The following is a 12,542-nucleotide window of genomic DNA, read 5'->3' as shown; positions in this document are numbered from 1 at the left end:
GTTGTACGTACATGCAATGCGGTGGATTGGTTGGTGTGAGGATGGAGGCTGTCATCCTGAGCTGTCACTGTCACCGTGGAGCAGATCAGACATCCAGGTAGCAACACGCAGGGATGAAATCCTCCATATAGTGACCTGTCCTCCCTCCTTTGTTTGTCGCCCATCAGCATCTATCAGCGCCCACCTATTGAAATCCAGGTGCATCTTTCTTTCCCCATCGATTTCTGCACTCATAGCTGTTCTAATGAAATATTTAAAGCAATGTCTACATGACAATACCAATAGAACAATTAACAACTGACCTCATACAATAATTAGATTTTTGAGCTTGTGTTTTATTGATTTTCATTGCAAAACTGAGCTGCATTCGTTTTTCTATTGTTTGACCGGTTTCCTTTGTTGTTTTTTTGTAATGTTGAAAAAAAAATGAGGTTAGGTAGGTTCCTATGTCAACACAATCTAGGACAGTAGGGCTCAATGTGATTGGCCATACGACCATTACAGATCTTTAAAATCTGTCACACTATAATAATTGAAAATGCCGATTTATTATTATTTTTTTTTGTGATGAGCATAAATTTACAATGAATTGTGGAACAGATTTCGCTCGCATAATAATGTTTCCATTGTTTCAGCAGTCCCAAACTGCTTTACTCTGTTAGTCACATTTAACCATCCAGTGACAGTAACGGCTTTCATCTGTGGTGCTAAATCTCTATTGGGAAAAATTTGGGGACTCGGGGACACTTTGACACAAAGTGTGGACAAAGCAAGATGGGGAATCGAACCAGCGTTGCAACCAATAGAGCCGCCCAATAGAGATAGGTTTGACAAACTTTACTTTGTAATGGATGTATGACATATACATATTCAGTTTCTCTATGAGATTTCCATTGTGGAAAACTATATTTCCAATTGTGTTGACATTGACATTTAAATGAAGTGCACCTGTACGAGGGCACGCCACTCCCTTTCCTTTCGCAAACAGTTACAGATCTAAGAGTACGGCAAGCTGCTTTGCACACTGTCAGTGGTGAAGAATTGAAAGAGGGAGATGCTCACCAGCGCTTAGTTAGGTGCACTTCTTAAATTTAACGGCTTCCAGTTTTAACAGCTCGGCCCTAAATTCTGACTTTACAATGTTATAACAATCAGTGTTGCGTGAGATTACCTCATGTAATTTTCCTTTTAGCTATAGATTGCGGTGCTGTTGAGCAGGTCTGCATTTTATCTGTACGTGTTAAGAACTTTGGACATAAACAGTAGTGTGCACAAGTTTCTGACAGAAATGTTTTTATTCCACTGCAACACCAACAACAAAATATAGTATTGGTTCCAGATTTACTCTGCCAGTCATAAAGCCAATGTTTTTAAATGCTACCTCATTATTTAAAGATGGGTTCCGGAAGTAGTAGTATGGCCAACGTTCTTAATTTGATGACATAGGTAACTTCATTTCTGTAATCGCACATTGACCTCACAAGTCTTCAGATATGACTGCTGTCTGATAAAGCCGATGGTACTTCTCTCTTCATCTAAAATGCTTTGCAAAGTGCAGTTGTGTATTGATGAGACCCTTTCAAACAAGACTGAAACATAAAAAAAAAAATAGTAGCTTCATATGTTATATGTCATTCTCTATTTACATTTGTAGTCGATGTATTATTGAAATAGACATTGGAGTCCGTGTCCTGACTGACCTGACTCCTCAGTGCAGGCGGGGGTTGCTGTTTTTTGCTGAAAAGTATTACTTCGACCTTTGACAGAGATTTGTGTTGTTTGGTGTTGATATGAACATGTGGCAGTGTCAGCGCCATCATTTCCCCCCCTCGTAATAATGTCAGGGTTTCCCACTGCGCCTCCTCTGATGATAAATATCCTGGGGAAGTCCTGAGCGCTGAAGAGAATAAATGGCTTTGCTGAGCTGAAATGATGTGTATCACACATCGAGGTAGATAATAAAGTACCACTGTTTTGTCACTGAAGCTGTTCTCACTCCACACTCGGACGCCTCCCGATGACTGCTGTAGTTCACTCAGACAGCGGAGTGTAAATCTACCAATGTAAACCCGTATTAAGGTGTATAAGCGCTTGTTGACCGGGTCACGCCTCCCTGTGCCGTCAGACAATAATCCAATTAGTTTGACTTTCACAGATTTTGATTTTCATGACAACATAAACAGTGATGGAAAGTGAAGACGATTCAGGAACAGGCTGTATTCACTTTCCTTTCTGTGTCATTGTTGGTTATTGTGACTCAGCAGGTGGTGAAAGGTTTATGGAGTTCCTAAAAGTAGCTCACCAAACTGAAAATCCTTCATAGACTTAACCCCTGCACTTCCCTTTTCTGTTTCCTTCAGTCGTCTTCCTCTTTACTGCTTCAGCCCAAATTCACACTGAATATGTAAAAAAAACAAAAAACTGACACTGGTTTGGTTTCTATCCAAGCACGACCACCACAAAGGCACACAGACGCTCCTCTCGTCTGAAAATCAATATGAAAGTGCACTATAAAAAAAAAAAAAAAAGAATATATATATATATATATAAAAATAACTGTTGTTTTTAGATATCGTTGTGTTTTAGCAAACTCTAGAAGTCAAATTCTTAATTTTTATGTCAGAATAGTTGATAAAGCAGCAATGTCAGATGGAAAAGATAATTCTTCTGTAATTTATTCCAAACATTGAAACCTCCATATACTGTATTTCCTTTTTTCTTTCTTTGACCCATTTTATTGACATGGATTTTACTACACACATATTGCAACATTGCAAGCCTTTCTTTTCTTCCGTATGATTTTAGCATTTCAGTCATGATTTCATAAGATCAGATGTTTTTTTTTTATAATTTTTTTTCTTTTTAACAGTGGCCATGATTATCACAATAAAATTCAAGAAGAATTGGTCATTTTCAAGTTCATTTGTTGTGAAAGTAGAAATAAAACCAGTAATGTTAGTGATATACTAATCGTAAAAGATGGATTTGTATCTTCAATGATTTGTATTTGTGAAATCATCCGCCGTGTTTGTTTTTGGTACAAGACATACACTCGTACCTATATAGCAGTTGTTATATTATGAAGTTGTCAAGTAGAAAAACCGCCTACGACAAGTAATGCATGTTGTCTTTGGTTTTTTTTTCTGGTTGTTTGATGAGGTTTCTCATAAGCTTCTCAGATGAGACTGAAAGTAACCCACTGAAACTTTGCTCAGATGTACAAACCGGTGTTCTGAGGTCAGACTTCACTCCCGCTGCTCTACTTAATGCATGATGCTGCTGTTTACTGTCGAGCGAGGTCCGGGGCTTACCCCTATCGGCTGTTTCACTCTTAGTTGAAGAGAGGAAATGATGTGGAGAAGCCACATGTAATGTCAAGTAAACATAACCTTGGAGTTTTTGTTTTTACTCTTCTTGTAAATAATTTAAAAAGAAATGCAGATATTATCAGATTTCATTGTTCGTTGGAGGGGATTTTTTTTTTTCCGTTCACAGTCACGTCTCTGTCGACTCTTCTCAGGCAGTGTGTTTAGACAGGAAGTACACGAGGTGGGACATTTTAGGACATTTTCCACTAGAAATACAAATGGCAAAGAATTTGAGGTCATGGCTTTTAAAAGTTCTTATCACACAAGTGTGACAAATGTAGAAAGCGTTTGATATAAACTCCAGAAAGTAATCGGTTATGTCCCTTTTTTAACTAGCAGTGATAAACATTCATGTTTTTTAGTGTTGCTCCATGGCGAAATCAAATACTAAAGACATGTATCACAACCATCTATTCTGATAATTATAATCAACTATTTATATATTGCAAGTCGTGTTGATCGAAATGCGTTTTTTTGTTATTCTATGATTTATCTAATAAAACAATACAGAATCACCCTCATCCGGGAGTACCAATAGTATTTGACTGCTTTCGCTTGTCAATTTCTTAAATTGGAGGTTATTTTTTTCTTAAAGATTCATGAGGAAGAATGAACTGAAAATGTGAAGCTGCCACAGCCTCGAGGAAATCATTGCTAATTTAATCACCAGACATAGATATTACCCTCAACTAGTATTTGTTTTTCCCTCCTTATCATTTAGAGGTGTCATCTCAGATAGACGATTCCCAGATAGACGATTCCCATTTAGACGACTTATTATAATTAGTGTATTATTTGTAACATTTCAGTGACCTAGGATGAATAATAATGTATTTGTTTCATACACAAAGCCATTTAGACAACAAGATCAATGGAACTGCGCTCACTTATCTCAGTTGTTTGGATTTTGCAATGATTAAACATCTTCAGATAAACAAGATTTAAGAAATGTCTCCTGAGAAAGAGACATCAGCATGCCATTTCCTAATTCAGACAATTCACAGCACTATACTTATTGTTAAAGGGAAAATTGAACCAACCGATCAAATTTATGGAAAACAGATCACCTTGAACAGCCTTATTAAAAACTGTAGTTAGTTTGAAATCATATTTCTCATTCAATGTTTCATAAGTAAAACGGTTTTGGGCAACGATAAAACTGTAATGAAACTGAAGCTGCAGTAAACACTATTATTCAGTCGTGCAGAAACAACAGATGGTAAGAAGGATTTCACTATTATTGTCATCACTGAACAGCTCGCTTTTTTGGGGGGACTTTTAATGGTCTCAAATGGATTTAAAGGATCAAACTGCTGATTTGCTGATTAAACTTGGATAAATGAGCTGATTCACACGTGTGAATGGTGAGCTTCTTCTGGGGTTTAACAGAACTGCTGTATCATCGAGGGTTTTTAATATGATCCACGTACAGTGGAACACAAAGAAATGACCAACACTTCCTCACAGCCCAGCCTGTGGCAGCACAATGAGGACCTGATTAGCATATGCATGACCCTGCAGCCTCACAAGCAACACTGGAAACACACAGCGCTGAGGGACACAAGTACACTGGCAGACAGGCTCCACTTATTCAAATGCTAAATATCCTTTTGAATTTCCCAGGCAGCCTCTCTCCCCCAATCCTACTCGGCAAACAAATGAGGATGAATGGCTCAACATGAAAAGCTGGCTTTAAATGCATAATGAGCTCTTTCATATTTCCACCCAGAGTTGTTTATTTCTGGCCTCGTAAGAGATTTGTGCTTTCAAACTGTCTTTGAAAATGGATCAGCGTCATTTGGAATGCAGTTTGATAACTCACAGCCTTTTAAAGGCGATGTATATACTGATCTTTACATATTTTTATTTTTTTATTTTAACAAATTAATCCTCTAATGAGTGTATCATGATGCTGCATTATATGCTCATGGGGTTGATTGTTTTTCTTTAGTAAACTTCGTGAGACAGTTTCGAAGTCAACAAGCTCACTTCTTTTACAAAGATGAAAGGTTATCTGCATTTTTCTCTGGAGATGATACTTCACAGAGAACATGCGACTCTGGAAGCCCAAAGATTTCCCAGCTTAGTCATCGACTCAAAAGATTAAAAATCCGTCTTCTGATTGCTGTTTCAAAATGCCAATTTTTTTGATATGTCATCTGGATTTTATATCTATTGTAAAGTGTCAGACCTCTTGTCATGTTATCCTTGAGTTAAATGAGTAAAAATACTTCAAACAAGTTCTCGACTGGTGAAGGTTTACATTCCTGTGTGCGGTGGCAGACAAATTAAACCTGCACATTCTTGTCTGAGAGGCGGTCGGATCCCCTGAAGTCCAATCCCGTGGCAGCAAACAGATGTTTCAGGAACTCAAATGTCAGGCTTTCTTATTGAATGAAGTCGATTTTTATATTCTCTGTCATCAACATTAAATCCTGAACAAGTTGACGAGAACAAGAAGATTCAGACGGGCCAACTCCATGAACTCCATGAACTCGAGACTCCATTTTATTCTCAGACGACACATTAATGACGAAATACTTGAGTGTTAAGTCACTATCATCCTATTTCATTTTCTTGAACAACATTGAATTAATTGTAATTTCCCTAACTAAAGTTATTGCATTTGTTAAAAAAAATTGTGATTTCTGGAACCACAAAAATCTTTGTTTTATTATGTATAACATAAGCCCCGGAAAAGGTATGCAAATTGTAGTGTTTGAAATTAAATTATAGTAACACCTCTGGGTACATTTATTGTCTTTTAATTAGGATTCAGAAAGGCATCTACTAATGTTAACTGTAGTGATAAAAGTCTGCTTCCACTATAAACACACTGTACATGTGCTAATTTCCCGAGAGGCAGTACACAACAAATATCATCATCAGAAAATACTTTGAATAACTTTGACTCTTGAACTTAAGTGCCTTTCCGTACGTTGTTAGTTTCGGATTTTGCTGCAGGTGGTCTTGCGAGGCAAGTGACCGTCGTCCTGTTTGAAAAGAAGCGTGTAATATTACTTAAAAATACTTTATTTAGCTTTCCAGAAGGCGCAGAAAATCCTCAACCTCTCGACAGTTGTCTTTAGTGTTCCCCTTAATCTATTTTGTTTTACTAAAAAGTACCCAGGAATCAGTGTGCTGGTGTTTTTTGGCAGTTGGCCTGTAAGCAGTGTTAACTACTGAAGCGTAAAAGAAAAGACAGCAGAGTGTTTGCAGAGACTGCCAGCTTCGAAGCTTCCCACGCTGTAACAAGAAGTAAAACATGGAACATGCACGAACCAATAGTCTGAGTTGGGGCTGTGAGCTGTGAAGGCAGTGAGTCGAAGCTGTGAGTAAGCCATCGTTTAGTGTCAACACCGGATCCTCTAGGTGGATGAGTGTTGACGTTTCTGCCGCTGAGCTTATTATTTAATTTTTTTTGAAGTGGCAACGGTCCGTCGGATGCATTCTGCCGCAGGCGGTCGAGTCGTGATCGAATGGCGTCCTGTTGCGCGTGGCCTCGTGGGCCATGCTGCAGTAGGTGTGAGGGTGGAGCAGAGCTGTGGGTGGTTCCCTGGCTCACGGGAGGCGTAGCCAGAGCCGAGTGACGCGCTCACTCCCACCAACTACCGGTGCGTCCACTCGCTCACGGCGTCGGAGAGATGAGATAAATGACGCACACGTTTTCCCCGGCCGAATCCTTTAGTGCCCGTAACAAGGAGTGTGGCTCCTCAGGTGAGGCTGTTAGCATGTCATTAGCACCAATTAGCAGCTGAGGAGAACATCAGGCAGTTGAACCTGAGTCACATGTGAACAACCAGAAAAAGCTTCTGTGCGTATTTATTCCAGAAATATAACACTCGAGGTTGTGCTGTTGTACTGAATAACGGCATGACCTTCAGTGTCATATCGTGCCTCTATGACAGTTAATCTGATGAAAATGTTTGAGTTGAAAATAATGTGTTTTTCTCGTTTTGCCTCCGTCAACATAAATGGTCAAACAGTGACTGTATTTCTGCAGTGCGTTAGTTTCCACTCTAATCACGGAAAGTAGTGTCGTGTTTTTATTCTATGCACCCACATGCTGCATATGTTGACATGTCGTTCTGACATTTAGTCCCGGTGAAGACATTTCATACTTCGGGAGAGACTGAATTGAAAAATGTCCCGTGTGGACATATTTGTGTTGTGAATATGGTCTGAGTTTATAACTTCTGGCTTTAGTGATTTCAAGTCTCGAAAAACATGATCCTCTGTGCACTATGAAGAACACATCATTGTGTAACTGTGTAAAAGCTTTTGCTTGGTTTTGAAAGTTGAATATAAGCCCCCACGCACAATAACGTTCAACGTTTCATCTGGTTAACTTCACTGTCCATTTGATGTTCTTTGTGTCACAGAATGTCTGAAACTGCAGTGAGTCTCACAAACAGATTATGAAACTATCGACCATAAAATTGCACCAAACTTGTGTTTGATGTTTACATTGGCCTGAACAATCTAACAAACATCACCATCTCGATTAAATATGTATGTAGATCAATCTTGTAATAAGATAAATTTTTTTAATGTTAATGAAATTCCCGAATAGAGGAATCCATCAGTGCTTCTCTCTTTGGAAGTATAATTAGAATAATCACGTCAAATTTAATTAAACAATTTATTAGATTTATATTGACTTTGGAAAGTACCAGCTTTATTTTTATGCTTTTGTATGGTGAATATATTGTGGCAGTGCTTCACAGCATTTTGTTGTAAAGACCTGATTGTGATTTTTGAAAAGTACACGACGATGACGTTATTTTTATTTCAATTTTTTTCTTCCTTTATATATACATACTATGTACATACACATATACATACACACGCATATCTACATACATGGATACTTGTAGGGTGAACAGGACAAATTAGGGGGAAAATGAAAAATGACGTTCCATTTTATTGTGATTACCGTAAAGAGCAGTGACATGGGCCAGTGGAGAAAATCAACATGACATCTCTTAATTTGTTGCACAAGCTAAATGCTGTCAGGCTTTTGATGAAGGACTTTCAAAACAAGTCACATCACATCTGTCAAAGACTTCAGCCTGTGTTTACATGCTCACGGTCAACTGAAGTTACTTATTTCAGCTTTGGGGGGGTTTTAAGTCTAGAAATGATGAATGGGGTCATCAGAATAACATAAAATTATATGAATGACCATTTCTTGACTAATCCCCCTTGTGAACTGTCACCAGCAATTTTTTCAGGCGAAGTTATTCTTCTGGCCTAATTTCATCCCATTGGTCACTTTGGGTAAGAAAGTAACCATCAGATTAAACCATGTAATCCTACAGGGTTTTTTTTTGTTTCCCTCTGCCAGAAATCATTTCGCTGTTGGGAGGGCTCTACTGCAAATCTAGTTGCTGCTTCTCTTGACACATCTGTTAGTGGCTTTGGGAGGAATAAAATAAGAATTAGGTTAGAATTAGAAGAATGAAAACAGTTTATCTGAGTGAATGTGTCCCATTGCTCAAATCTTGGATTCTCTCCAGACTGCGACAGAGGAAATTAATGTAATCTCCAGGCTTTACAATGTAATTACCATTTGTCTGACAGCACTGAGTCACTATACAAATACAATAAAGATGAATTGTCCTTACTCGTACCCAAAAAAAGTCAGTTGAGGATTGTACTGATTTTCTGTCTGATAGGCGACATTGTCCTGAGAGCAGTTTCAGTTTGAAGCTGACGTGGTGTAACCGGGGAAGAGTTGATGCGTCGTGTATCAACTCAGCTCACATTAGGCTTCGACATGCTGCATGAATTTGTTTTAGTGCCAGCAGGATTTCATTGGGGCTTGGAAAATGGATGCATGAAAAAGGGAAGTAGCACTGCAAAGGCTACAAAGAGTCTTTTCTGTGATGTAAAACATCAAATAACCAAACTGCTTCAGGGCTGTAATACAATGAGCAGTCATCCACTGTAATCTCATGACTCTCATCTGACGGGATCCACATTTTACGCCTGTATTTACCTACTTCTTCACCCAATACCGTGGAACTTGGCCTTCATTTCTAATGAAAAAGCAATTCCTTTAAAAATGGGTCACAAAACTCCCTTGGTTTAGGAGGGCATTAGGCATTTATGACAGGAAAAAAACCCAAATAGGGTGCTGTAGTTCTTCTTAAATCTCTTTCCAAAAAGGAGCAGCAAGAAAGAATTTGTTGGCCTGTTTATAGCGACGGATTAATACACATGCAGCGTGCTTAGTGAGTAATTACAGCAGCTTGATGGCGTCCGTGGAATCGGCTCAAAATAAACTACAGTGCCCATGTGTGATGGTGAACAGGCAACATGCTGCCCAGTTAAAAACTACTGCTTATTAGTGTTATTTCGTCTTTTTGGACATTAGAGGATGAGAGAATATGCTGATTAATTTTTTTCTTACACACATGGCACTTTAAATGTCACATCTGTAATAGAACATGATAATCCTACACTGTTGATGTCAGAATAGAAATGTTTTTTTTTTTAATTTTCTTTATGTAGTCATCACTCATCTTTTAAACAAATTTCTCAGGGGTGCAGCAGGCTTGGGTCAATCCCAGGGGGCTAAAGTTGAAGGCAGGTTACAGTCAGAACAGGTCATGGTCCATCAAAAGACTAACACAGCGAGACAGACACACACACGCTCACATTCACAGCTACAGGCAAATTAGAGTGACCATTTAACCGGAAAGTTTTTGGAGGAAACTGGAGTACCTGGAGGATACCTACCTACACTCGCACCAGGAAAACTTGCAAACTCCACACAGAGAGGCCTCCAACAGAAACAGGACTCGAAACAAGAATATTTTTACTGTGAGGCGAGAGTCACTGCACCTACACGCTGCCAAAATGTGTTCATAGTAAACAAAATGTATTATGTGTTCATCATTTCAAATGTTTGCATTCTATGATTCCTGCTTCTTTAGTGTGAATATTTTCTGGTTCCTTCGGTCCTCTCTGACATGAAACCCTATATCTTTTTGGTTGTGGACTGTTGCTTAGGACAATACAAGACATTTTAAGCTGCTTCTTGGGCTTTTGGGAGACTCTGGTTGACATATTTCACCATCTTCTGTCATTTAAAAGACCAAAGGATAAATTGGTTTTTCAGTTATTCAGTAATGAAAATAGTCATTGTTTGCAACCCTTCACCCCGATAATCGCTGTCTAAACGATGCATATTGTGTCTGTTGCATGGTTACATGCTAAATTTAGCAGATGAATGTGATGAATATGAGGGCATGGGAGCTTGCTAACGTTTCTGTGAAGGCACGGCCATATCTCATCACATCATAACAAAGATCTAAGCTCGGCTGTTTCTTTCCCCCTGGCTTTGTGTTGAGATCATGATCCATGTTACACTAATGTGGATATGCATGATCTTCACAAAGAGGAGGAAACTATGACAAAGAGAAATACTCCATTCCTGTGTCATGGATCCTACAGACTGGCTTGGATTTGCATACCCACCTGACACAGACAGGATACTGGCGTGTGTGTGTGTGTGTGTGTGTGTGTGTGTGTGTGTGTGTGTGTGTGTGTGTGTGTGTGTGTGTGTGTGTGTGTGTGTGTGTGTGTGTGTGTGTGTGTGTGTGTGTGTGTGTGTGTGTGTGTGTGTGTGTGTGTGTGTGTGTGTGTGTGTGTGTGTGTGTGTGTGTGTGTGTGTGTGTGTGTGTGTGTGTGTGTGTGTGTGGCTTGTTCTCTTGAGGGCAGAACTGCCAGGATGTGTTCACACAAACTGAGAAGCGATGCGCTACCCATCGAGAACCAGGCTTTTAATTATATTTTTGTTTCATTTGTTGTGTAGCTTTATGCCAGTATATAGAGGCTACTAAATTCAGAGATGGGGCCAGAGGAAATTTGGCAAGTGCAAACGAAGGTAACCTTCCCACCACACACACTCCTCTCCCTTCTAACTTAAGCTCAGCTTTCACCCCCTCACCCTCAAACCTGGCACACTTTGTGTTTATTTTCTCAGCAGCCCTCCTTCGTTACTTAAAAATCTTGAGTTTTCACATTTATTTTCTGCACCGGTGTGGGTACTTGCCCTTTCTATTTTGCGCACTCCTGATTTTCCTCCTCCTGGTTTCTCTCCCCCTCCTCCGTCGTCTCCCTCACCTCCTTGAGCAGCAGCTGAACAATGGGCTGATGTTTGACAATCACTGCTTCTGTTTCACACACACACCCAAGTCCAGTGCTGGCTGCACTGGCATTGCTTGGTCAATGTTTACTCTCCCCCTACACTCTGAATGACTTTTCAGTACTGCCTTGGTGTGTGCATCACTTCTGCTTTACTCTGGATTCAAATCGACTCAATTTGTGCTTCTCTGATTGATTATTTTATGTGTTCCTCTGTATTGTCACTAAAGCTGTCATAAAGCATTAAGATCTGTAAAGTTACATGTGTTTGCCCGATAAACTATTCTGGATTATCAAATTCTGCTGTCTAAGCATGTCTTTATTTTCCCTTCTGGATCAAAATGCAGATGACAGTTTTATCTGATGCAATATAGTATTCCTCTCAAGACAAACCCGCTGATTTGCTCTCTCTGGAGTTGTGCCTGGCACTTTATGTCGCTTCTGCTCAAAATGTGTTTTTTTTTTCTGTTCCTGCCTCTGCATCTGGAAACATGTGCTAACTGATTTTCCTGCTTTTTTGTCTTTGCACTGTCTCTATTTTTGTTTGACTTACAGGTGAGAATTTTGAGCAGAGTCCATTGCGGAGAACCTTTAAATCCAAAGTCCTTGCACATTACCCCGACAATGTCGAATGGAATCCATTTGATCAAGATGCAGTTGGCATGGTATGATCTCTACGCAACTTTAACATAACCTCTTGTTTTTTCATGATGACAGTATGCCTTCCTTAAAAGGTTATAGTTGACTCTTGTTTTGAGCTCGTGTTGGTCACTCGGGCATGAACAGCAAGCTGATCCCACAGCTGTTTAATGGAGTTGAGATCTGGACTGCTGATCAGCTGTTCCATCCTCTCCACTCCCAAATTGGGAAGGCAGTGCCTGAAAAACCCTGGTTGCAGAAAGTTTGGTGCCAATCTGACTTGATAAGTCCGCACCAGAGGAGGACCACAAACACAAAACAAGAGTCAATATGAACTGTGAAAAAAATAAGCTGTTTGGCTTCTGTGAAGAAGATTTGACA

General features: G+C 39.5%; 1 protein-coding gene across 4 annotated transcripts in view; it reads left to right on the top strand.

The window, feature by feature from the left end:
• Positions 1–12,542, top strand: part of dennd5a (DENN/MADD domain containing 5A) — a 35,406-nt gene that overhangs the window by 635 nt on the left and 22,229 nt on the right. For 2 of the 4 annotated variants that reach the window (XM_080458106.1, XM_080458108.1), the window contains exons 2-3: positions 11,191–11,262; positions 12,078–12,187. In XM_080458106.1, the coding sequence (XP_080314232.1) occupies positions 11,191–11,262; positions 12,078–12,187 (182 nt within the window). The remainder of the gene's footprint in view (positions 1–11,190; positions 11,263–12,077; positions 12,188–12,542) is intronic. The other 2 variants (XM_080458109.1, XM_080458107.1) reach the window with 1 other exon arrangement.

The sequence above is a fragment of the Lipophrys pholis genome (assembly GCF_963383615.2).
Source record: "Lipophrys pholis genome assembly, chromosome: 2".
NCBI classification, from domain to species: Eukaryota; Metazoa; Chordata; class Actinopteri; order Blenniiformes; family Blenniidae; genus Lipophrys; species Lipophrys pholis.
The sequence above is the reverse complement of the archived record's forward strand: the minus strand, read 5'-3'. Positions and strand labels throughout refer to the sequence as shown.